Source organism: Ahaetulla prasina, chromosome 8 (assembly GCF_028640845.1).
Source record: "Ahaetulla prasina isolate Xishuangbanna chromosome 8, ASM2864084v1, whole genome shotgun sequence".
Taxonomy (NCBI): Eukaryota; Metazoa; Chordata; class Lepidosauria; order Squamata; family Colubridae; genus Ahaetulla; species Ahaetulla prasina.
Window position 1 is genome coordinate 4,699,063 of NC_080546.1, and position 25,129 is coordinate 4,724,191.

The 25,129-nt window shown below is 45.3% G+C and overlaps 1 protein-coding gene across 3 annotated transcripts in view; it reads left to right on the forward strand.

Moving 5' to 3' along the window:
• The first annotated feature begins 202 nt into the window (after nt 1-202).
• Nucleotides 203-25,129, forward strand: part of LZTS3 (leucine zipper tumor suppressor family member 3) — a 46,046-nt gene continuing 21,119 nt past the window's right edge. Inside the window, exons 1-2 of one of the 3 annotated variants that reach the window (XM_058193499.1) lie at nt 203-281; nt 11,708-11,788. Coding sequence is in view for 1 of the 3 variants with exons in the window: in XM_058193498.1 (XP_058049481.1) it covers nt 11,653-11,788 (136 nt within the window). In the remaining 2 variants the exon portion in view is untranslated. Of the gene's footprint in view, nt 282-11,633; nt 11,789-25,129 lie in introns of those variants that run through there. The other 2 variants (XM_058193498.1, XM_058193500.1) reach the window with 2 other exon arrangements.

Genomic DNA, 25,129 nt, shown 5'->3' on the forward strand with positions numbered 1-25,129 from the left:
GCCGTTTGCCGCAAGAAAAGCGAGCAAGACGCGTGTCGGCGAGGGCGCGCGTGGGGACACGGCTTGAAACGCGGGGGGCGCGTGGGGGGCGGGGGCTTGCCATGCCATCCCGCCGGAGCGCGGCTTGCGCTGGTCGTCCGGATCGCTCCAATCGGCGCGCCAGGCAAGCGGCGCCGGTCTGCCGGGACTCGGCTCGGGGTTGAATTCCCCCGGCGCCAGCCCACCCGCCGCCCCGGAAAGCCGGCTTCGGCTTGAAAGCCCCGGACCTGCGCTTGCAAAGAGTAAGGAGGGCGAAGGGGTGGGGTGGGGGTGAATCCCGGGGGAGGGGGTCCCCCTTCTTTGCACACACACACACACACACACACACTCCGGCCGCAGGGATTTGGGGAAGGGTGGGGGGCGTGGAAGGGTGGGGGGGCGTGTTTGCCCGAGGGACGAGCTTTGCGTGGGCTTTTGCAACCTTCCTTTCCCCACGGTTGCTGCAAGAGCATCCGCGGCTTCTCCGTCCGCGGCCGCGCGCCTGTGTGTGTGTGTATGTGTGTGTACGTGCGTGTAAAGCACGCCCACCCGGCAGAAGAAGATACCTCGCGGTGGAGGATGCTCGTGGCTGTGTGTGTGGAGAGAGAGAGAGAGAGAGAGAGAGAGAGAGAGAAAATGATAGATGATAGATAGATAGATAGATAGATAGATAGATAGATAGATAGATAGACAGACAGACAGACAGACAGACAGACGTAGATGGATGATAGATATATATGATAGATAGACAGACAGACAGACAGACAGATAGATAGATAAATAGATAGATATAGGGAAGGAGGGAGGGAGGGAGAGAGGAGAGAGAGACAGGCAGACAGGCAGATAGATGGAAGAGAGAGATGGGAAAGAAGATGATAGATAGATAGATAGATAGATAGATAGATAGATAGATAGATAGATAGAGGGAAGGAGGGAGGGACAGAGGAGAGAGAGAGAGAGAGAGAGAGATTCAGACAGGCAGATAGATGGAAGAGAGAGATGGGAAAGAAGATAGATAGATAGATAGATTTGATAGATAGATAGATAGTTAGATAGATAGATAGATAGATAGATAGATAGATAGATAGATAGATAGAGGGAAGGAGGGAGGGACAGAGGAGAGAGAGAGAGAGAGATCCAGACAGGCAGATAGATGGAAGAGAGAGATGGGAAAGAAGATAGATGATAGATGATAGATAGATAGATAGATAGATAGATAGATAGATAGATAAGCGTCGTAGGTGGTTGGGTGGTCCAGAGCATCTTTCGGGCGTGCAAACGACGAAGGTTTTGCTTTGCACTGTGCAAAGGTTTTGCACAGACGATGCGCGCGCCCGCCTGCCTCTGGTGGAGTCTCTCCCCCCCTCCCGATGTCCACGAACCCATCTCCCGTGGAGAGAAGGCGTTGTGGGGAAGGGGGAGAAAAAGAGGGGAAAGGACAATGTGTGTTAGCTGCAAGAGAGAGAGAGAGAGAGAGAGGAGGGGGTAGGTTTGGTTACTTTGGATTTTTAATTAAAAAAAACCACCCAATTTGGATTTGATTTGAATCGGAGGTCGTAAAGGCGGGACCGTCCAGTCCAACAGTCCGGGGGATGGAGCGGGGTGGGGTGGGCTGATTTTGGAGAGCAGCCCTGGCTGCTCCGATTATGTCATCCTGTAATCGCGCCACCCTTTTAGAGCTGAGTAATGATGCAGAAGGTGGCAGGGAGGAGGAGGGGGGGGGAGATTGGAAAAGAGAGCAGAGAGATGTCAAATTTTTTAATCGTAATTATTATTATTATTATTTTTTGAAAACCTATCCAGGCTTAGGATCAGAAAGCATCCTCTGGATGCCATTCCTGCCAATGACAAGCCAGGAGGAGACGGGAAATATAACCCCCCTTTCCACCACCCTCCAAAAAATATGGACGGGACTTTATTTTGGAACGAGGCTACAATATTTAAAAAGTGACCGACTTTAAGCTGAAAGCATATATAAATGCATTATATATATGCATTCAGCTTAAAGCCGGTCACCTCTTAAATATTGTAGCCTCGTTCCAAAATAAAGTCCAGTCCATATTTTTTGGGGGATGGTGGAAAGGGGGGTTATAGCCACCTCCTCTTGGCTTCCCAATGACATCCAGAAGATGCTTTCTGGTTCGAAGCCTAAAAATCAGATGCTGGACCGGCATATATATATATTTGTTTTCTGATTTTTTTTTCACTGTGCTTCTACGGTTAGAGGGCCTAAGACACTGGTATCTGGAAGGTTCGTATTTTACTGTGTTTTTTTTTAATCGAGGTGAAACGTTAGCATGTATTGCAAATCCCTGTTAGGATATGCCAGTAAGATAAATAAATAAATACATTTTAAAAGTATCCCTTTTTGTTCTGTTTTTTTATTTTGCAAGTCTTTTGCTTCTTTCTCTAGGTCTTTGATCCATTCCCCCCAGGGCAGAAACATTTTTTAAAATCCCTGCTCAAGTCTCTCCCCTGCACACCAGATATTTGGGTTTTAATTGATTAACTTATATTTTTTTCCGTCTCTGCAGAATGTTTTAAAAGGCGATTCTTGGTGCTTCTCCTGTTTGATTGGAAATTGGTGTTATTTCCCCCCTCCAACCCCTGAAAATGTTTTTAAACAATTGTGCCTTTCCGGTTTGATTGGAAACTGGTCTTATTTTTTCCCCCCCAGAAAATGTCTTTTTTAAAAATCTCCATAGACATTTTTTTCCCCAGAATCTCCATAGACATTTCTTTTAAAAAGCCATTTTTATGACTCTCTGGTTTGATTGGAAACTGGCCTTATTATTATTATTTTTTAGACCTAGTGGACGCTCGTGGTAGATGTAAAAAAAATATGATCTGCGTAACCTTAACTTCCCCCTTTCGGTAGCTGCCAATGTTTCTTAAAATAGTGTGAATTTGTGTGTATGTGTGATAAGAGTGTATCTCTTCAATACCGTCCTTCCTGAATTCTTCCTGGAACAGCTTGCACCGATGGCAGGAGAGTCATAAATTTTTCCTGACTGTCTAGCTGCAGGAGAGAAGAGAAATAAAATGGCATAGATAGATAGATAGATAGATAGATAGATAGATAGATAGATAGATAGATAGATAGATAGATAGATGTATTTTCTGTAGCTTGGCATCTAATCTCAGTGCTTTAGGGCAGAGGTCTCCAGGATTCTGGGAGTTGAAGTCCGCCAGGCTGAAAGTTGACAAGGTTGAAGACCTCTGCTTTAAGTTGTGTGTATGTGTGTTTTAATGACAGTTTTTTGTCCCGTAAAAGAGCGAGAGCAACTCAAATCTGCAGTGCTGCATTCAGGAAAAATCCAGGATATAATCCTCTTTTAGCTTCCCCTGGGTACCGAGCACTTGTGTTTTATTTTCAGACTGGCTGGGCATGTTGTAAGTGCGTTGGCAAGGACTGAGGCAGAGATGTGGCGTACACACAAACACACACACACAACCACAGAACTCGCCACTCAGTCGGAGGCCGAGCGTTTCATTACATATCATCATCTTCTTGTAAAGATCCTGTAATTCCTTGCGGGGTGGAGTCTTGCGCAACCGAATGAGCTGAGTGTTTACTGGCCGGATGCCCTTCCCTGTCGCCAATGCGGAGTTTTGTGCAGCAGATATATTCTCTGTGTGCCCAAAGAGAGAAATATCTGCCTCTATCTAGGATCGAACTCACAGTCTCCTGATTGTGAGACGAGAGGTCCACCTCTAGGTTACTGCACCAGTCTTGATTTACGAGCACGTGGAACCTCATGTTTTTGTTGCTAAGCGAGACATTTGTTGTGAGTTTTGCCTTGTTTTACGACCTTCCTTGCCACACTTGTTAAGCAGACCCCTGCAGTTGTTATTAACTAAACAACTGCAGGGATCGACTTAACACGGTCATTAAGTGAATCATCTGGCTTCCCCGTTGACAAGCACAGTGGCAAAGACGGTCGCAAAAGGGGATCACATGACCCAGGGACACGGCAACCATCATAAGTAACGACCACAACTGTGTCTACCGGAACTGCTGTTATTAAGCAGTATGGTCATGTGATGCTTTCCCGAAATGACTGCTTCATTTAGACCGCGGTTGCAATTCCAGTCTCGATTGAGGTTGTTAAGTGAGCACCGCCTGTATGATTATTTTTGGAGTTAAAGCGTTGCTCTAAAGCACTTATTCATCTGCGCGGGACTGGATTAGATTTTAAAGTTATTGGTTTTAAGGGTTTTTTATTATTTATATTGTTTTTTAAATTCGGCAATAGAATAAGTTTTTTAATTGTTGTTTTTTAATTTGTATTTATATGTATTTTAACTGCCTGTGAACCGCCCTGAGTCCTTAGGGAGATAGGGCGGTATATAAATTTGAAAAAATAAAATAATAAATAAATAAATAATAAATAATAAATTTAAATACATGCTCTTTTTTTCTTCATTTCTTCATTGTTTTTCTTCTTCTTCTTCTTCTTCTTCTTCTTCTTCTTCTTCTTCTTCTTCTTCTTCTTCTTCTTCTTCTTCTTCTTCTCCTTCTCCTTCTCCTTCTCCTTCTTCTTGGACTGCCTACTGTAACTGTCATGTACAGAGAGTCCTCGACTTACAACAATTCCTTTAGTGACCGTTCAAAGTTACAACATCGCTGAAAAAAGTGACCGTTTTTCACACATACGACCGTTGCAGCATCCATTACAATTTAGGATGTCCATATTACAAGCGTTAAATTATTTGGCTTTTTCATCCAAAGGCGAGTAAAACAGCTGTGATTCCCATCAAAATATTTATGATACCATAAAGATTTCAATCTGCACCTGATTATTTTACTCCATTGTTTTGTTTCCTAGCATTAGTTTGTCTTTGTTTGTCTGCCGATGAAAGGAAAAAAACAACAACAACAAGAATTAAAACACCAGAAAGAGGGGAAAAAAGAAAAGAAAAGCGAAAGTAGAAAAAGAACAGTTGGGTTTCTGATTTTTCCCTTTTAATACATCAACCAATTTGCAATATTTGTAAACGAATATTCTAAATATTCCCATTTAGAAGCCAGACTTCCAAGTGATTATATTTGGCCTGCTGCTCTTTAAACGGGATGCAAACAGGTTCCAATAATAGTAATAAGAACAATTTATTAAATTGATATATCTGCTGACACCCGGCGACTCTAATTTTATTTATTTATTTTAATATGACAATGGCCTTATGAAGTGCTAATAACAGCCTCTGCTTTTCATGGTGTTAAATATATACCCTTAAACACATCATTCTGACACATATATATTTTTCTAGGGGTTCTGTCAAGCTGCCTCTGATTATATTTAGGAAAGAATACACCTTGACTTCATTTGCAAATAAAAAAAAGTACTTTTACTAAATACATCCGGACCGCAGCAGTATAAAGTTGGATCTGAGACAAAATATGGCTAACATTCCATATCCCATCGTTTGTCCCTCCACCCCCAAGAGGTCAGCAGGTCTGGTCCAGTGCCAGCTCCTTCTCGCCCCCGCCCTCCTGGTAATCTTCTTCCACAGATCTCTGGCTGTAAATCATCTCAGGAATTCAATGTCCGTTGAAAGCCCACGCTCTAACATTCTTGCTGAATTCAAACCATCAATCTCCCCTCCCCTTGATTTCATGTCAGAGGACACTCTTAAAGGGCCCTCTCTACTTAACCTGAATCCATGAGCTATTTACTTTACACATAAAAACCCCATTGCAATCTAACTACTGAATATAAAGAGTACAAAAGGATGTGAGGATTGGAGTGGAGGGTGACATTCTGAGCTAGGCAACCTCATCTGTGATCTTCATGAACTCATACAAGCAAAACCAAAGAGGTAATCCCTGACTTACGACTACAAGTTCAGCCCCAAATGTCGGTTGCTAAGACAGACTGTCGTTCAGGGAGTTTGGCCCCACTCCATTTTACCAACCTTCCTTGCCACATTCGTTAAATGAATCACTGCAGTTGTTAAGTCACACGGTTGTTAAGTGAATCGGGCTTCCCCATGGACTTTGCCTGCCAGAAGCTCGCAAAAGGGGATCACGTGACCCTGGGACACTGCAACCGTCGTAACTGTGAGTCAGTTGCCAAGCATCTGAATTTGGATCACGTGACCATAGAGATGCTGTAGTGGGTTTCAATTTTGGCCGCTACTGGTTCACTTGTGGGCGCGCAGAGACGTCCAGGTGGATGGGTGGAGCCTCCCGCCACCGGTGCTACCCGTTCGCCTGAGCTGGGGCAATGTTCTGTCCCCCTCGCCTCAGTCCGAGCGATGACTTAATTAGCCGGCAACTATCAGCTCTGGCAGCAAACTAGCGAGCATCTGCCAAGTGACTCTGTTATCTCTCTTGATGCCGATGAGTCAACCAGGAATAAACAGTACTTCAGCTCTAGTTAAGCAGTTGATTTGCTTGCCACGAAGGGGTATAGCAGCCCTTGCTGCTTTTATATCCTGTGGGGTGTGGCTCCATGACTCAGCACTTTCTAGGCCTGCCCCACCCCTGCTTCTGTTGTTCCTGCCTCTCCTGCCTACAAAACCTAGGGTCCAGCCAGGCCTGATTGCCATCAGCCGGGTCTGGAGGCGTGGCCTGGGGGAGGAAGAGTCAGGGGACGGAGGCCTCGTTATCTCCTCCACCTGGCCTGCCTCTGATCCTGGAGCTGAGCCAGGGAAGCCGGTGCTCCAGAGGTAAGTCCTGATGGCCCTTCCCCTTCACTTTCCGAGTCACTTTCTGGCAGGGGGCCCGGCCCGGGGGGTGCAGACACAACAGGTGAAGCGGTAGCAACCCACCACTGCTGCAATGGACATAAGTGTGAAAAACAGTCATAAGTCATTTTTTTTCAGTGACGTAGCTTCAAACGGTCACTGAGTGAACTGTTGTAAATCGAGGACTACCTGTATATTTGGTTGCCCCCCTACATAGAATCAGAATTTATTGGAAGAGAACTTGGAGATCCAAAGAGAAGAATCTGTAGGTCAAGATTGAACCGAGCTATCCTTGGGTCCTCTCTGAGCTTCGTTGACCTTAGTTGGTGCTTTTCCAAAAGGCAATTAGATTTCCTTGTTTGTTTTTTTCCTTGAAAAGGTTTCATTTCTCATCCAAGAAGCTTCTTCAGTTCTGAAGAAGAACCTTCCAGAACTGAAGAAGCATCTTGGATTGAGAAGGGAGACGTTCCCAAGGAAAACAACAACAACAACCAAGGAAATCCAGTTGCCTTTTCAATCAATCAGAATAGATCTGGAAGGGACCTCGGAGGTCTTCTAGTCCAACCCCTTGCTCAGGAATGGAGACCCATAGGTTCACCTGTGATGGTGAACATACGACACGCGTGCCACATTGCACGCGGCCCAGCTCAGCTCCATAGCGCATGTGTGTGCGCCTCTCACTGGCCAGCTGATTTTTGGGTCTCTGGTGGGGGGGGGCACACGTGGGAGATGTGCTCACATGTGCGGGGGCAGAAAGGGGTCTCGCGTGCGTGTGCCACTCCCCCCCCGCCCCCCGTAGCCCGTTTTTGGTCCCAGTAGGCTTCAGGGAGGCCTGCCAGGCCCAAAACGGGCCCCAGGGGTCGCAAGCCATCACTGCCCTGTACCATTTCAGACAAGTGACTTTCCAGTCTCTTCTTAAAAGCTTCTAGTGATGGAGTACCCACAACTTCTGGTGGCGAGCTGTTCCACTGGTTAATTGTCCTCACTGTTAGGAAATTTCTCCTTAATTCCAAGTTGCTTCTCTCCTTGATTAGTTTCCATCCGTCGCTTCTTGTCCTGCCCTCAGGTGCTTTGGAAAATAAGTTGACCCCCCCCACTCTTCTTTGTGGCAACCCCTCAAATACTGGAAGACTGCTATCATGTCTCCCCTAGTCCTTCTTTTCTCTAGACTAGCCCTAATCCTGAAACCATTCTTCCTATGTCCCAGGCCTTTAAATCATCTTTTTTTTTCTGGAAAAGCATCTTTGGGAATCATCTATGACCTGGATGATTGAGAAGCTCCTTAGAGTTTCTGAGCTTATTTGTTTGTTTGCCTCAGGTGGCTCAACAGAATAATGCAGTCTGTTATTAACACAGCTGCTGGCAATTACTGCAAGTTCAAGTCCCACCAGGCCCCAGATTGTTGGGGGCAATTAAATTGACTTTGTATATAATATCCTTTATAAGGTCGGTAAAATGAGGACCCAGATTGTTGGGGGTAAAATGAGGACCCAGATTGTTGGGGGCAATAAAAGTTGACTTTGTATATAATATACAAATGGATGAAGACTATTGCTTGACACATTGTAAGCCGCCCTGAGTCTTCGGAGAAGGGCGGGATATAAATGCAAATAAAAGAAATAAAGAAATAAAGAAAACAAACGGCTGAGGATGCAAAAATGCAAAGTCTTCCCACTGGTTTGATAGAACTATGGCTGTGAAGAAGGTTTTTCTTCGAATTCAGGCCCTTTTCGCAGTCACTTCTCGTAAGCAGGGGCCTCAGTAGACCTCCAAGCAGCTGTTAGGACAGATGTGCTCCACACATCTGCTGGGAAATCCTTTTAATGCAAGTCCACTTCCCTCCTTTTTCCTTATCGTGCAACCCTGGTGGCTTTTAAGCCTGGAGTCGAACCCATTGATTAATTTAATGGCCCCGTGAATCAACTGAGTCGCACCCATATCAATTATTAGAAGAGACTGAGGAGGTTATTGCAAGGCCCTCGTTCTAAGCTGCGGTTTCGTCTCTTTTTTTGTTTGTTTGTTTACATTTTTATCCCGCCCTTCTCCGAAGACTCAGGGCGGCTTACAGTGTGTAAGGCAATAGTCTCATTCTATTTGTATATTTACAAAGTCAACTTATTGCCCCCCCAACAATCTGGGTCCTCATTTTACCTACCTTATAAAGGATGGAAGGCTGAGTCAACCTTGGGCCTGGTGGGACTAGAACCTGCAGTAATTGCAAGCAGCTGTGTTTTAATAACAGGTTTTTTACAGCCTGAGCCACACCGCGGCCCTATGCCAGTCTCTTGCATAAAGAGTCACGGCATTTATGTATAAAATTTATTTATAAAAGGTATTGGCTGCCTATTGTACGGCAGGGTAATTCTGGGCAGCTGACAGTCATCAAAACGTATCTACCTGCATATACAGGTAGTCCTCGACTTATGACCAACTTTTCTATTGTTAAGCGAGACGTTTCTTAAGGCTCCCAAAATTGCCCGCACCACCCTAAGGGATCCTTGGTGCTCTCTGAATCCAACTAGGTAACCTCATCAGTGCTAGAAGGGAGTGGGGTTTGGGGAGAGTGGGAGGAGGAGGAGGAGAAGGAGGAGGAGGAAGAGGAGGAGGAGGAGGAGGAGAATGATGACTTTAGGGTCCTTGGTGCTCTCTGAACTTGTTTTCTTGCAAGACGTTTCATTACCCAACTAGGTAACCTCATCAGTGTTAGAAGAGAGTGGGGTTTGTGGAGAAGAGGAGGAGGTGGGAGGAGGAGGACAATGATTGTGGGCTCCTTGATGCTTTCTGAACTCGCTGTTTTCCTTGCAAACGTTGCACTATCCAAACTAGGTTACCTCATCGATGCTAGCTAACCGTCTGCTAGTTAAGCCTGCTTCAAAGCCAGTGAGCAGTTAAAGCCTGTTTGCAAAGCCAGATCTCTGGATCGACCCAGAGATCTGGTGGGTCTGAGGGGCAAAAGGAATGGCCTTGAGGAACAGGAGGAAAAGTGGCAACCCAGACCAAGATCAGATAAAAGAAACCTGAGTCCCGTGGAGAACCCGTAACCTGAGAAAGCGTCTCAGACAAGACCCTCCCTAGTTCTCACAAAGATAGAAAGAGGAAGGCGGGAAACCTATTCAGACCTGCAGGGATTCTGTTACCGTAACTTTATAGTGAAAATGGGATTAACCTGCGTGATTGTGGTTTGGTAGGTATGGTCTACGTCGAAGGTTGACAGGTGAGTACAAGGAAAAGGCGGCTTCAAAAAACACCTGATCCTCCTGTGTATCTGGAGCAGAGTGGCTACCAACGGAAGGGGTGTGTGTGTGTGTGTTTTCACACTAGCGGCCAAGCATAAAATATGTCGGGTTGTGCCCAGGTAAAAGTGGTGAGCTTGCTTGACTGCCAGAAAGAGAAAGTATTGTTTTAAAACTGAAATAGGTAAGGATGACCTGAGTCTATCCTGAGGATTGATTTGAAAACAAGGTTGTGAGGATACGGCAGGGGAAAAAAAAAAGAGAGAGAGTCCAGAGGTCCAGTGATTAAGGTGCCAGGCTAGAAAGCAGGAGATGGTGAGTTCTAGTTTTGCCTTAGGTAGGAAAACCGGCTGGGCCAATCACCAGGAGAGGGTGAGTTCTAGTCCTGTCTTAGCCACGAAAGCTGGCTGGGTAACTTTGAGCCAATCACCAGGAGATGGTGAGTTCTAATCCCGCCTTAGGCTTTAAAGCCAGCTGGGTGACTTTGGGCCAATCACCAGGAGACGGTGAGTTCTAGTCCCGCCTTAGGCTTTAAAGCCAGCTGGGTGACTTTGGGCCAATCACCAGGAGACGGTGAGTTCTAGTCCCGCCTTAGGCTTTAAAGCCAGCTGGGTGACTTTGGGCCAATCACCAGGAGACGGTGAGTTCTAGTCCCGCCTTAGGCTTTAAAGCCAGCTGGGTGACTTTGGGCCAATCATCAGCAGACGGTGAGTTCTAGTCTCGCCTTAGTCTTTAAAGCCAATTGGGTGACTTTGGCTTTAAATCACTCTCTCTCAGCTCAACCCACCTCACAAGATTGTTGTTGTGGAGAAAAATAGAAGGAGGAAGATATATTGGATATCTTTGCCGCCTTAAGTTATTTATGAAGTAATAAAGGCAGGGTAGCAATAAATAAATGAACATTTTTGAAGCCATGGTTTTCTTCTTCTGCCTGGATCTCATTTGCCTTCAATCTTTCTATGGGAGGATTAAATGAAGTTAACGATAAAGGTAAAGGTTCCCCTCACTAGTCGTTCCTGACTCTAGGGGGCAGTGCTCATCTCCGTTTCAAAGCCGAAGAGCCAGCGCTGTCCGAAGACGTCTCCGTGGTCATGTGGCCGGCATGACTCAACGCCAAAGGCGCACGGAACACTGTTCCCTTCCCACCAAAGGTGGTCCCTATTTTTCTACTTGCATTTTTTACGTGCTTTCGAACTGCTAGGTTGGCAGAAGCTGAGACAAGTCACGGGAGCTCATCCCATTAGGCGGCACTAGGGATTCGAACCGCTGAACTGCCGACCTTTTGATCGACAAGCTTACCGTCTTATCCACTGAGCCACCACGTCCCCTTTAAATGACGTTATGTGGCGTATTTTTCCAGGGGTCGCATCCCGTGTCCAAAATATTCTAACTAAACGTCTCACTGAACAAGAGAAAATTTGGACGCCCTTGGGGTCGTAAGTCTGCGAAGGATTATCAGCTCTTTGCAGTACCCTCGATTCTCTCCAAATCGGAGTCCCTTTCGCATCTGGCTTCACTCTCCTGTTGTTGTTGTTGTTGTTGTTGTTGTTGTTATTATCATTATTATTATTATTATTATTTTTGAAAAGTTGCCAACTTGCCAGAGAAGAGTTAATGAATCTGGCTGCTTGCAAACTTGTAAACTTCCTGGTTGGTTTTCAGCCATCTGCAGGAACGAGGCTCAATCCAGCTTCAGTTGAGCGAACAGGTGATGGACGGACTTCCTCCAAGTTTTAGCGTCTGCTTTTCTCATTCTCTTTCTCCAGAGTGCCTACGAGGCGAGGAAGCCCCCTTCAACTCGAGTTGCTGGTGGGAGTTATGTGAAGAAAACCTGCTGGAACATCCAGGTAAGGTTCCGGAGAAAAAAAATGAACTTTCGTTTCCCAAAATGTTCTGCGTCCGTCCTTCTTCGCGTTCGACTCTTCCGACGGGCTTTTGCAAGCAGACAAACCTCTTTGGAAGATGATTTAAGGAGGAGGGGGCTTTCGAAGAACGTGGGGAGGAGACAGGGGGTCTTTTATCCCCTCCTCCTGGTTGGAAAATTCTGATTTTGTGTGTGTGTGTGTGTGTCTTTTTCTCCCCTCCCATGTAGCGTCGTCGGTTTCTTTTACCGTGAGCTTTGCCTGGAATTGCAAACACATATGGGAGTCCACGAATCAAAGCTCAGGTTGCGTTCACACAACCCATTCAGCTAAAGATTCAGCCCACACCCTGTTTGGATTGAGTGAAGTTTTCTGCACTCGTCTCTTGGGATTCGGTGCGTGTCCGTGTGTATGCGCAGCGAGAAAATCCTGATTAATTGAATCGAGAGTGTATATATTTACTTAAGTGTGGGCAAAGGTACTGGGTGAACCCAAGCCAAGAATGCCAACTATGAAGGCAGCAGGGCGAATTATCTTGAAATAAACAACGGTCGAATGTTCCACTTGGAACGGCATGCCGAGCGGAGCTTAAAAATAACTTTATTTGGGTTCTTAAAGCCAGCCTTGATTTTTTTTTCTGTGCGGAGAAAATAAACTCTGGAAGGGACGAATTTGTTGTAGGAAAAACAGGATCATTTTTCCCTCTTTGTAACTGTGGGTCATTGTTTAAAAATGGCTCTCTGGCTCTCTGTTTATATCGGATGCATTTGGGAGAGTAGCAGTTAGCTTGGCTGGCACTTTGCACATGCTTTGAGCAACTCTTTGTTTCAGAATTTCAGCTGGTGTTTTTGTTTTTTGATAACCTGACCAGAGGCTCACTCTTTAGTCCAGTTTGGCGTGAAGTTAGACAATTGTGGCTTCTCTGTAGTGCAGGGGTCTGCAAATTTGGCTCTTTTAAGACTTGTGGACTTCAACTCCCAGAACTCCACAAGTCTTAAAAGAGCCAAGTTTGCAGACTCCTGCTTTAGTGAGTTTATTTTATAGAAACTCTCGGGCGGTTTTGCAAAGCCAGAGGCAGCTTAAATAAGAGAAGGGTTCTCTCTTTTTTTCTCTTCCCAAAGTTAGAATACAAAATAAAGGGGAAAAAAAGAAAAAGAAAAAACAAGCTGACAGTCATCTGACAGTAAAAATTAAAAAAAAAATCTGTACAAAAAAACCTGAAATACGTAATTCATATTAATATTCAATGTAAACTGAATACTGATAAATACATCGAAACTACCTTATGTTTTTTTTTTAATTTGCATTTATATCCCGCCCTTCTCCGAAGACTCAGGGCGGCTTACACTATGTTAGCAATAGTCTTCATCCATTTGTATATTATATACAAAGTCAACTTATTGCCCCCAACAATCTGGCTCCTCATTTTACCTACCTTATAAAGGATGGAAGGCTGAGTCAACCTTGGGCCTGGTAGGACTTGAACCTGCAGTAATTGCAAGCAGCTGCTGTTAATAACAGACTGTCTTACCAGTCTGAGCCACAGAGGCCCTGTATATGTGTTGTCCCCTTACACAACAAGTCTACAAATAGTTATAAACTCTCCCAAACTTCATCAACGGGATACAAATATTCGGCTGCATTAAAAACCTTCCCAGATGGGGAAAGTTAGAGAAAGGGGTTTTCTCTGTTATGGCAGGCAGCCTGATTGGGTTTTATCCTGTGAAATTTGTCCTCTCGGTTCTTGAGTTCAAATCCAGGGTAGGCCATTGAGTTCACTGGTTGGTTGTGGTGGACCAGTTGTGATATTTGCAGATGATGACCTCTCTCGGAGGGTTTTGCTGTGGCTCAAATTAAGGGAAGAGAAGGAAGGAAGAGCGTAGTGGCAACGGAGGAAAAACAGATAGGCCACCAATAAATGTAATTCATGTAATGTAAAAAGAAAATATGCGTAGCTCGGATTGAACTGTGGGGTCCTTGGTGCTGTCTGAGCTTGGTGGCTTTTTTGCAGACCTTTCATGACCCAACTAGGTAACATCATCAGTGCTAGAAGGGAGGAGGAGGAGGAGGAAGGAGGAGGAGGAAGGTGGGGCCTTGGTGCTCTCTGAGCCTGGTTGTTTTCTTGCAGATGTTTCATGACCCAGCTAGGTAACATCATCGGTGCTAGAAGGGAGTGGGGTATATGAGAGGATACCCAGGGACCACCCAGAGACCCCCACATGTGTCAAATTGCCAAACCCCTCTTGAATTTTTCCTTCAAAAGGGACAGGAATCTAGAACCCGAACAGTTCTAGAGTATTATCTTCGGTGCCGCAGCATTTCTTTAGAAATTTATACTGTGGTGCTCCCAGATTTCAGGCCTTTGAAGTTGATTCGAATGAGCTTGACAGACTTGAACATTGGGCGCTATCTAACAAAATGAAATTCAACAATGAAAAAAGGAAGGTTCTATATTTAGGCCAAAAAAAACAAAAAGCACAGGTACGGAATATGTGGTACCTTGCTCAATGGTAGTACCTGTGAGAGGGATCTTGGAGTCCTAGTGGATAACCATTTAGATATGAGCCAGCAGTGTGCAGCAGCTGTTAAAAAAACCAACACAGTTCTGGGCTGCATAAACCGAGGGATAGAATCAAGATCACGTGAAGTGTTAGTGCCACTTTATAATGCCTTGGTAAGGCCACACTTGGAATATTGCATCCAGTTTTGGTCGCCACGATGTAAAAAAGATGCTGAGACTCTAGAAAGAGTGCAGAGAAGAGCAACAAAGATGATTAGGGGACTGGAGGCTAAAACATATGAAGAACGGTTGCAGGAACTGGGTATGTCTAGTTTAATGAAAAGAAGGACTAGGGGAGACATGATAGCAGTCTTCCAATATCTCAGGGGCTGCCACAAAGAAGAGGGAGTCAAGCTATTCTCCAAAGCACCTGAGGGTAGAACAAGAAGCAACGGGTGGAAACTAATCAAGGAGAGAAGCAACTTAGAACTAAGGAGAAATTTCCTGACAGTGAGAACAATTAATCAGTGGAACAACTTGCCTGCAGAAGTTGTGAATGCTCCAACACTGGAAGTTTTTAAGAAAATGTTGGATAACCGTTTGTCTGAGATGGTGTAGGGTTTCCTGCCTGGGCAGGGGGTTGGACTAGAAGCCCTCCAAGGTCCCTTCCAGCTCTGTTGTTGTTGTTGTTGTTGTTGTTGTTGTTGTTGTTGTTAGTGTTATTATTATTATTAAGCTGCTTGAGAGTTCGGCTTGCAAAGGACTGACCGATCTGGCGCCAGAGCCGTGGAATGAAGTCACCGGTTAGGGACCTCGCTTCGGAGGGTGGAATGTTGACATGGATCCCAAAGGATCCCAAAGGAGAGCTGAGAGGAGACGATAAACAATTGCATCAGGTGCCCTGATGGCGATGTGCACAAAACAGACAGGAAAGCCATTGGAGGAAGAAAAGGGTTTTTTGTTTATTTATTCGTTAGGAAGAAAATTTCTACGGCTGCCCGTTTCACTCATGGAGACTCCATGCAGCTTACCGCAAAAGTCTGCAGAGATTCTCAGCCATCCAGGTCATGGTTGTCCCAAAGGTGCTTTTTCAGGAGGCAACTGGACTTTCTGGTTTTTTCTTTTGAAGACGTTTCACTTCTCATCCAAGAAGCTTCTTCAGCTCTGACAGGATAGTGGGGAATGGAAGGATTGATATTCCTTGCAGGCAGCTGGTCATTCGCATCCTTTTAGAGGGTCGTTGAGGCCACTTGGAGGTTTATCTGTGTCTTCAGGGTCACCTGAGTGGTGCAAATTGTTCCTATAGTCTGTAATTTTTTTCTCTGGAAATTTTTCTCTGGGAAAAAATAAATTGCAAATAATAGTAATTGAGTGACTTTGGGCCAATCACTAGCAGACGGTGAGTTCTAGTCCTGCTTTATGCATGAAAGTTAGTTGTGTGACTTTGGGCCAATCCACAGGAGATGGTGGGTTCTAGTCCTGCCTTATGCATGAAAGCCAGTTGGGTGAATTTAATAATAATAATAATAATAATAATAATAATAATAATAATAATAATAATAATAATAATAATAATAATAATAATAATAATAATAATAACAGAGTTGGAAGGGACCTTGGAGGTCTTCTAGTCCAACCCCAGACAAATGGCTATCCAACATTTTCTTAAAAATTTCCAGTGTTGGAGCATTCACAACTTCTGCAGGCAAGTTGTTCCACTGATTAATTGTTCTAACTGTCAGGAAATTTCTCCTTAGTTCTAAGTTGCTTCTCTCCTTGATTAGTTTCCACCCGTTGCTTCTTGTCCTGCCTTCAGGTGCTTTGGATTAATTTGGATTAATCCCTCCCTCATCCTCCGCCCAATGCACCTCACAGGGTTGTTGTGAGGAAAATAGGAGGAAGAAGGCGGGTTGGATCTGTTCGCCACCTTGATTTATTGGTAAATAAATAAATAAATAGCAAAGACGGTTGATTAATAACAGAACAAAACAAAGGGAAACTGAGGCTAGGAAGCAAAATTAAGCGCATATGCCAAGTCCCAAGCTCCTGAGGGAGAAGGAAAAGGCACCCTGCATTTGTACGAATGTGCAAAGTTTATGCCCTCTTTAAGAAATGCAGACGTCCCCGAAATGGCTTCAGTTCCCATACCGGGAACACAAAGCCGATTTGTCATTAACTAGGTATAAATATTTTCAAGGGCAGCAATCCAGTTCCCACCCACGCCCTCCTGGTCTGGCACCAACCAGGGAAAATGCTGTCATTTATTGGGGTGGGGGTGCTGAGCGACAGCCAGAAGGGAAGAGAACCCGAAATTACAAATCGTGTACAGGTGGTCCTTGACTTATGACCACAATTGAGCCCAGCATTGATGTTGTAAAGCAAGCAGTTGCAGACCAAAGTCACCCAGCTGGCTTTCATGCCTAAAACGGGATTAGAACTCACCATCTCCTGGTGATTGGCCCAAAGTCACCCAGCCGGCTTTTATGCCTTAAGGCGGGACTAGAACTCACCGTCTCCTGGTGATTGGCCCAAAGTCACCCAGCCGGCTTTTATGCCTTAAGGCGGGACTAGAACTCACCGTCTCCTGGTGATTGGCCCAAAGTCACCCAGGGGGCTTTCATGCCTAAGGCGGGACTAGAACTCACCGTCTCCTGGTGATTGGCCCAAAGTCACCCAACTGGCTTTCATGTATAAAGCGGGACTAGAACTCACCGTCTCCTGGTGATTGGTCAAAAGTCACCCAACTGGCTTTCATGCTTAAGCCAGGACTAGAACTCACTGTCTCCCGCTTTCTATCCTGGCTCCTTAACCACTAGACCGAACTGGCTGTCTCTTTGCTGGAATGGCTTTTAGATCGCACCCATTCTTGCATTGTGTGGGATGGGCTAGACTTGAATACAAGACGGTCCTTGACTTGTGACCATAATGGAGTCTGCCCATCACAGACGTTCATGATAAATCGGATCATCCGCATGACTGATTTTTTTTATCTTTTTTGCAGCGACCGTTAAGTCAACCCCATGGTCATTAAGCGAATGTCCTGGTTGTTATAATAATAATAATATTTTAATTTGTATACCGCCCTTCTCCCGAAGGACTCAGGGCGGTGAACAACCAAATAAAATACAAACACAAACACATACAATATTAAGAACAACCCTTAAAAAACTTATTCAATTGGCCAAAGAAATTTAAAATACAAATTACACCCTATAAAATTACAGAAATTTAAAACCCATTAAATTAAATTAAAATTTTAACAATCAAGCCAGTCCAGCCATGCGAAATAAATAGGTTTTAAGTTCGCGAACCAAAGGTTTGCGGTGGGATGATATGGCCACAGACGGGGAGTAAATGCTCATTTTTGGCAAAGCTGTTGTAAAATACACCACAATACGATACAAATAGTAACACGGTTGTGTTAATTGAATCTGGCTTCCCCTTTGACTTTGCTTGTCAGAAGGTCGCAACAGGGGGTCACATGACCCCAGGACAGTGCGACCGTCATAACTATGAGCCAGTGGCCGAGCATCTGAATTTTGTTCATGTGACCCTGGGGATGCTACAATGGTCGTAAGTGTGGGAAATGGTCCTAAGTCACTTTTTCCAGTACCATTGTAACTTTGAACGGTCACTAAGTGAACTGAGTAAATCAAGGGCTACTTGTATATATGACAATCATACACAGTGTCCCGGGGGTTACGTCGTCTCGTTTTGCGACCTTCTGACAAGCAAAGTCAATGGGGAAGCCAGATTCACTTAACAACGGTGGGATTAAGAACCGGTACGATTCACTTAACAACTCTGGCAAAAATGGTAATCACCTGAAGGAAAAACGCACTCAAAAAATGTCTCGCTTAGCAACAGATGTTGGCTCCGTTGTGGTCGTAAGTCGGGGACCACCTGCATTAAAGGGGGCCTTTTTCAGGAGAAAAACGTAAGCAGGTGAACCTATTTTTAATTTTTTTCTTTTAGATTATTGTGGTCGTAAGTCGGGGACCACCTGCATAAAAGGGGCCCTTTTTCAGGAGAAAAAAACTAGGCAGGTGAACCTGTATTTTTTTAAAAAAAGATTATTTGTTTCTGAGGGTGACATCAAATACGGGAGAGTTACAATGCTCCCTTTATCTTCCCTTGACACCCGAAGCTCTGCGAAACTGGCTGGAGCCGAGCCCGTTTTTTCTGGCAGGAACCGATCAAAGAACGACGGCTTTGATGCCGAAATATTCTCTTTTTTTGGCGCTGGGCCATTCTCAGCTTTTGTTCCTGGTTCGATTTAAGCCGAAGGAGACCAGGAACTCCGTGAAATGAAGACAAAGAAGCAAATAGAAAGGACTTTCTACCATGACCTTGGCAGTCCCCCAATTTGGGACAGGTCCTCGACTTACGTCCTCAATTGAGATCGGAATTTCAGTTGCCCGGCGAGGGAGCCGTTCAGTGAGACATTCTGGATTTTACAACCTTTCTCCCACACCCACGGTTGTTAAGTGAATCGCTTTGGTTGTTAAGTGAATTCAGATTCTGCCATTGGCTGGGCATTCCCCCAATTCGGGACAGGTAGTCCTCGACGTACGACCTCAATTGAGATCGGAACTTCGGTTGCCCGGTGAGGTAATTGTTCAGCAAGTCACTCTGGATTTTACAACCATTTTTCCCCCATGGTTGTTAAGTGAATTCAGATACCGCCATTGGCTTGGCTTTTCGGTGATCATGTGACCCCGAAAGACATCCATCAAAAGTGCTGTATATACCAATTGCCGAAATTGGTATCATGTAACTGTCGGAACGCTGTGATGCTTTTAAATATCAGCACTTTTTTCAGGCATGTTGTAAGGTCAAACCGTCGCTAAATTAACCGTCGGAAGTCGAGGACTGCTTGTATTATGCCGATCACATTTAACTACAGGCGGTCCTTGACTTACGACCACGATGGAGCCCAAAATTTCTGTGGTTAAGCGAGACATTTGTTAAGCTTTGCGGCATTTTACCACCTTCCTTGCCACGGTTGTTAAGTGAATCACCCCGATAAGTTAAGTCAACCGGTTGTTAAGTGAATCTGGCTTACCCATTGACTTTGCTCGTCAGAAGGTCGCAAAATGGGATTACGTGACTCCAGGACACTGCAACCGTCATAAATAGGGGCCTCTGGTGGCTCAGACTGTTAAGACAGTCTGTTATTAACAGCAGCTGCTTGCAATTACTGCAGGTTCTAGTCCCACCAGGCCCAAGGTTGACTCAGCCTTCCATCCTTTATAAGGTAGGTAAAATGAGGACCCAGATTGTTGGGGGCAATAAAAGTTGACTTTGTATATAATATACAAATGGATGAAGACTATTGCCTGACATAGTGTAAGCCGCCCTGGGTCTTCGGAGAAGGGCGGGATATAAATGCAAATAATAAAAAAAAATGAGTCAGTCAATGGCCAAGCAACTGAATTTTGGTCATGTGACCATGGGGACGCTACAAAGGTCGTAACTGTGAAAAATGGTCCTAAGTCGCTTTTTCCAGTGCTGTTGTAACTTTGAACCGTCACTAAGCGAACTGTCGTAAGTCGAGGATGATTTATAATTAGCCTGCCTCATTCCTGCTACCACAATGAGAGAGATTATCTTGAAAATCCCAGGGCTTAAAAACAGTCAATAATAAAGAAAGGCAAGAGAGCAACTTCGACGTGGTGGTCACAAAACCCACACGAATAGCGTTATCAGGAGTGTATCGTGGTCCTCAACTTACAACCATTCGTTTAGTGACCGCTCAAAGTGACAACGATGCTGAAAAAAGCGACATGGCCATTTTTCACACAGCTGTTGCAGCCTTCCCCCCTGGTCACGTGATCAAAATTCATCCGCTTGGCAACTGACTCATTTTATGACCGTCACAGTTTCCCGGGGTCACGTTTTCCCCTACTTGCGACTCACTGACAAGCTTAAGTGTGTGGGGTAGCCAGATTCACTTAAACCAAGGCTCTGCAAACTTGGCTCCTTTAAGACTGGTGGACTTCAACTCCCAGAGTTCCTCAGCCAGCAAAGCTGAGGAATTCTGGGAGTTGAAGTCCACAAGTCTTAAAAGAGCCAAGTTTGCAGACCCCTGACTTACAACGACAGCGTTACTAACTTGGCAATGGCAGGGATTCACTTAACAACCGGTGGCAAGGAAGGTGGTAAAATGGGGCAAAATGCACTGAACAGCGGTCTCACTTAGCCGCAGAAATTTTGGGCTCCATGGTGGTCATAAGTCGAGGACTGCCTGTACTCTGAAACAGCTTCCACCCTGTGACGTTACCTCTAACGGGTGGGGGGAGGGGGTCCAACCTTGGCAACTTTTAAGACTGGTGGACTTCAACTCCCAGAATTCCTCAGCCAGCTTTGCAAAACCCAGTCTGAACAGCTGGCGGGGCTGTGCGATGGGCCTATAATAATAATAATAATAATAATAATAATAATAATAATAATAATTTTTTTTATTATTATTTACATTTATATCCCGCCCTTCTCCGAAGACTCAGGGCGGCTTACAGTGTATAAGGCAATAATAATAATAATAATAATAATAATAATAATAATAATAATAATAATAATAATAATAATAATAATAATAATAATAATAATAATAATTTTTTCCTTGAAAAACTGGGCCAGTTTCACCCCAGGTTAGCAATGCTGCATCTCAGTTCTGCAAAATCTTTGCGCATCTGAGCTGGGGGAAAACTGGCGGCAGTTCTCTGAGGAAAATTAGTATTCCTATTATTAGCTCATCGCATATTCAAAAATTCCATTTTGCAGCCAAGGTGCACGTCTTCTTAATGCCCGATTCAGAATCAGAATAGAGCTGGAAGGGACCTTGGAGGTCTTCTAGTCCAGCCCCCCCAGCTCAAGCAGGAGACCCAATACCTTTACAGACGAACGGCTGTCCAATCTCTTCTTTAAAACCTCCAGCGATGGAGGACTCACAACTTCTGGTGGCAAGCTGTTCCACTGGTTAATTGCTCTCGCTATCAGGAAATTTCTCCTTTGTTGTAGGTTCTTCCATCCATTGCTTCTTGTTGTAACTTCAGGTGCTTTGGAGAATAGCTTGGCTCCTTCTTCTTTGGGCAGCACCTCAAATACTGGAAGACTGCTGTTCTGTCTCCTTCCCCACTTCGGATTAACGAGCTGGCCTTCAGCCAGTGGATTCATGGCTCTTATCAGTCCTGGCAGAGAAATCGCAGCTGCCTGCCAAAGTTCAAACAAATGGCTCACAGAGTAAGACTTCAGCTCTTTTTGAAACGGATCAGCTAAACTTTTGCTTCCCGTGGAGTGAGAGCAGTCCCAAAGCTCCTTATATATCCTGCAGGAGCCCCACCCTTCCCTTTGATGACACCGTCTTTCTAATTTTCTGAAGCGCGGGTCAATCTAAGCTTGATTATTATTATTATCAGCTGGGTCTGAAGGCGTAGCCTGGGGAAGGGAGGAATCAGGGGATGAGGGCCTCATTACGTCTTCCGACTGGTTCTGGCTCCTGGAGCCGAGTCACAGGAATCAGTGCTCCCGAGGTAAGCCTTACCGGCCCTTCACCCTCACTCTCACAGTCACTTTCGGGCATAGGGCCAGGTTCGGGAACTGGAGTCACAACAACTGCTATCATGTCTCCCCTACTCCTCCTTTTCTCTAGACTGGCTAAACTCAATTCCTGCAATCATTCTTCATATGTTTTCGTCTCTGGGACTTTAAATCATCTTAGTCGCTCTTCTCGGCACTTTTGCCAAAGTCTCAACCTCTGTTTTGTAACGTGGTTTACCAAAACTGGATTGCGGTACTCCAGGTGTGGCTTTACTAAGACTATAAAGTCTAAGTAAGTCTAAGTCTAAGTAAGTCTAAGTCTAAGACTTCACGTGATGCATTTGTTTATACAACCTAGGATCGTATCAGCTTTTTTGGCTGCGGCCGCCGCACACAGCTGGCTCGTGTTTAAGCGACCATCCGCTCGGACTCCAAGGTCCCTCTCACAGTGACTGTTTTTTGAGCCAGGTTTCGCCTAATCCATACTTGTACCTTTGGTTTTTTTTTAGAATAGTAGAATAGAATAGAATTTTTTATTGGCCAAGTGTGATTGGACACACAAGGAATTTGTCTTGGTGCATATGCTCTTAGTGTACATAAAAGAAAAGATACGTTAATCAAGGTACATTTACAACACAAATGATGGTCAATATATCAATATAAATCATAAGGATTGCCAGCAACAAGTTATAGTCATACAGTCATAAGTGGAAAGATATTAGTGATGGGAACTATGAGACGATTAATAGTAGTGCAGATTCAGTAAATAGTCTGACAGTGTTGATGGAATTATTTGTTTAGCAGAGTGATGGCCTTCGGGAAAAAACTGTTCTTGTGTCTAGTTGTTCTGGTGTGCAGTGCTCGATAGCGTCGTTTTGAGGGTAGGAGTTGAAACAGTTTATGTCCAGGATGCGAGGGGTCTGTAAATATTTTCACGGCCCTCTTCTTGATTCGTGCAGTATACAGGTCCTCAATGGAAGGCAGGTTGGTAGCAATTATTTTTTCTGCAGTTCTAATGATCCTCTGAAGTCTGTGTTTTTCTTGTTTCCTTCCTTTTCTTCCTTTCCTTCCCAGGTGTAAAATCTTGCTTTTCTCCGCGTTCAGTTTTTATTTTATTGGATAAGACCCCATCGTTCAAGTTTGTCAAAATCCTTTGGGATCCTAAGCTTGCCTTTTGGGCTGTTGGCTGTCGGTGTGGGGTCATCTGTGAATTTGTTGAGTTTCCTCTTCTTTTCATCTAAGTCAGGGGTCTCCAACCTTGGTCCCTTTAAGACTTGTGGACTTCAACTCCCAGAGTTCCTCAGCCAGCTTTGCGTGGCCAGACCCCTCCAAATGCAATTTGAGCGCGCACGCCCCCCCGCGCATCCAAATGTGTCCCCGGTTCATGTGCCCCCCTCATGCATGTGCCCCGCACCCTGTGCCCCATTTTGACTTCCGAGTTTTTAGGCCCAAAACGGGCATGGTGAGGCCTCACACGGCACCCCCACACCCCGTTTTGGCTTTCAGGAGGCCTTCCAGGCCCAAAATGAGGTGCTGGAGGGCGCGCATGGCTCCCCAAAATGCAATGCGAGCGTTTCCCGCACATGCCCCCTATCCCCGTGCATACGCACACCCCCTGCAGGTGCCCCGCTGTCCGCACATGCATGGCAGAGATCTGAAGACCAGCTGGCTGGTGAGAGGTGCCCTGTTGTGGCTCCAGCCCCCCCCCCCCGGGCCTGGCCCCCTGCCAGAGAGTGACTCAGAGAGTGAGGGGGAAGGGCCGTCAGGGCTCCCTTCTGCAGGGCCAGCTTCCCTGGCTCAGCTCCAGGAGCCAGAGGCAGGCCAGGTGGAAGAAATAACGAGGCCTCTGTCTCCTGTATCTCCCCCCGCCCAAGCAATGCTCCCAGACCCAGCTGAGTAGAATCAGTCCTGGTTGGACCCTAGGTTTCGTAGACAGGAGAAGCGGGAACAACAGAAGCAGGGGTGGGGCAGGCCTAGGAAGTGCTGAGTCACGGAGCCACACCCCACAGGGTATAAAAGCAGCAGGGGCTGCTATACTACTCCGTGGCGAACAAATCAACTGCTTAGAGAGAACTTGAGCTGAAGTACTGTTTGTTCCTGGTTTCCTGGTTGACTCGCCAGCATCAAGAAAAGATAACAGAGAAACTTGGCAGACACTTTCTAGTTTGCTGCCAGAGCTGATAGCTGCTGTGGACTGAATTGCCAGCTAATTAAGTCATCGCTCGTGCCTCCCGGACTGAGGTGTGGGGGTGGGACAGAACACGCCCGTACATGCACGGTGGAGCTGTCCTGCGGTGACAGCTGGCGTGCCAGGCGACGTGGCTCTGCATGCCACTTTGGGCATGCGTCCCATAGGTTCGCCATTACGGATCTAAGTCATTTTCTCTCATCTAAGCCAATTCGTGGGAATTCTCGCTCGACCCAGCCTCCCCTTTTCCAATTTTCTCATACCTTTGCAGGGCAACCTGATTTTAAATCTTTCTCGTCTTTTTTCATACTTCTTGCACAAAAATAATAATAATAAATAATGACCTGGTTTTTCTCTGGCCGTTTAAGCAGCTGCGTCAAACTCTTCCCATTACTTCGTTCCCAGAATTGATAATTCCATAAGCTGCTCCTGGCCTTGCACTCTCGCGCACAAAGATTTTACACCTTTAAAAAAATAGGAGCTGTTTTTCCCCTCCTCCACGTGTTTTATTTATTTTATTTATAGGTAAAGGTAAAGGTTCCCCTCGCACATACGTGCTAGTCGTTCCTGACTCTAGGGGGCAGTGCTCATCTCTGTTTCAAAGCCGAAGAGCCAGTGCTGTCCAAAGACATCTTCATGTGGCCAGCATGACTCAAAGCCAAAGGCACACGGAACGCTGTTACCTTCCCACCAAAGGTGGTCCCTATTTTTTCTACTTGCATTTTTACGTGCTTTTGAAACTGCTAGGTTGGCAGAAGCTGGGACAAGTAACGGGAGCTCACCCCGTTACGCAGCAGCACTAGGGGTTCGAACCGCCGAGCTGCCAACCTTTTTTTTTTTTTTTTAATAAAAAAGTTTTATTTCCATTTTCCAATAGCCTATTCAATATACAGTCTCTTATTCAACATTAGTCATTAACTTTCATTTGTTACTTATTCGGACCTGCCCAGCTACCACTTCCTTCCTTAAAAAAATCTTTCCTCCTTCCTTCTCTACTTTCTTCTACTTTCTTCATCCTTCTTCTCCTTCGCTTTTCTACTTCCTCTCCTCCTTCCCCACTCTTCTCTTCCACCCTTTCTAACCCTCTCTTTTTCCCCTT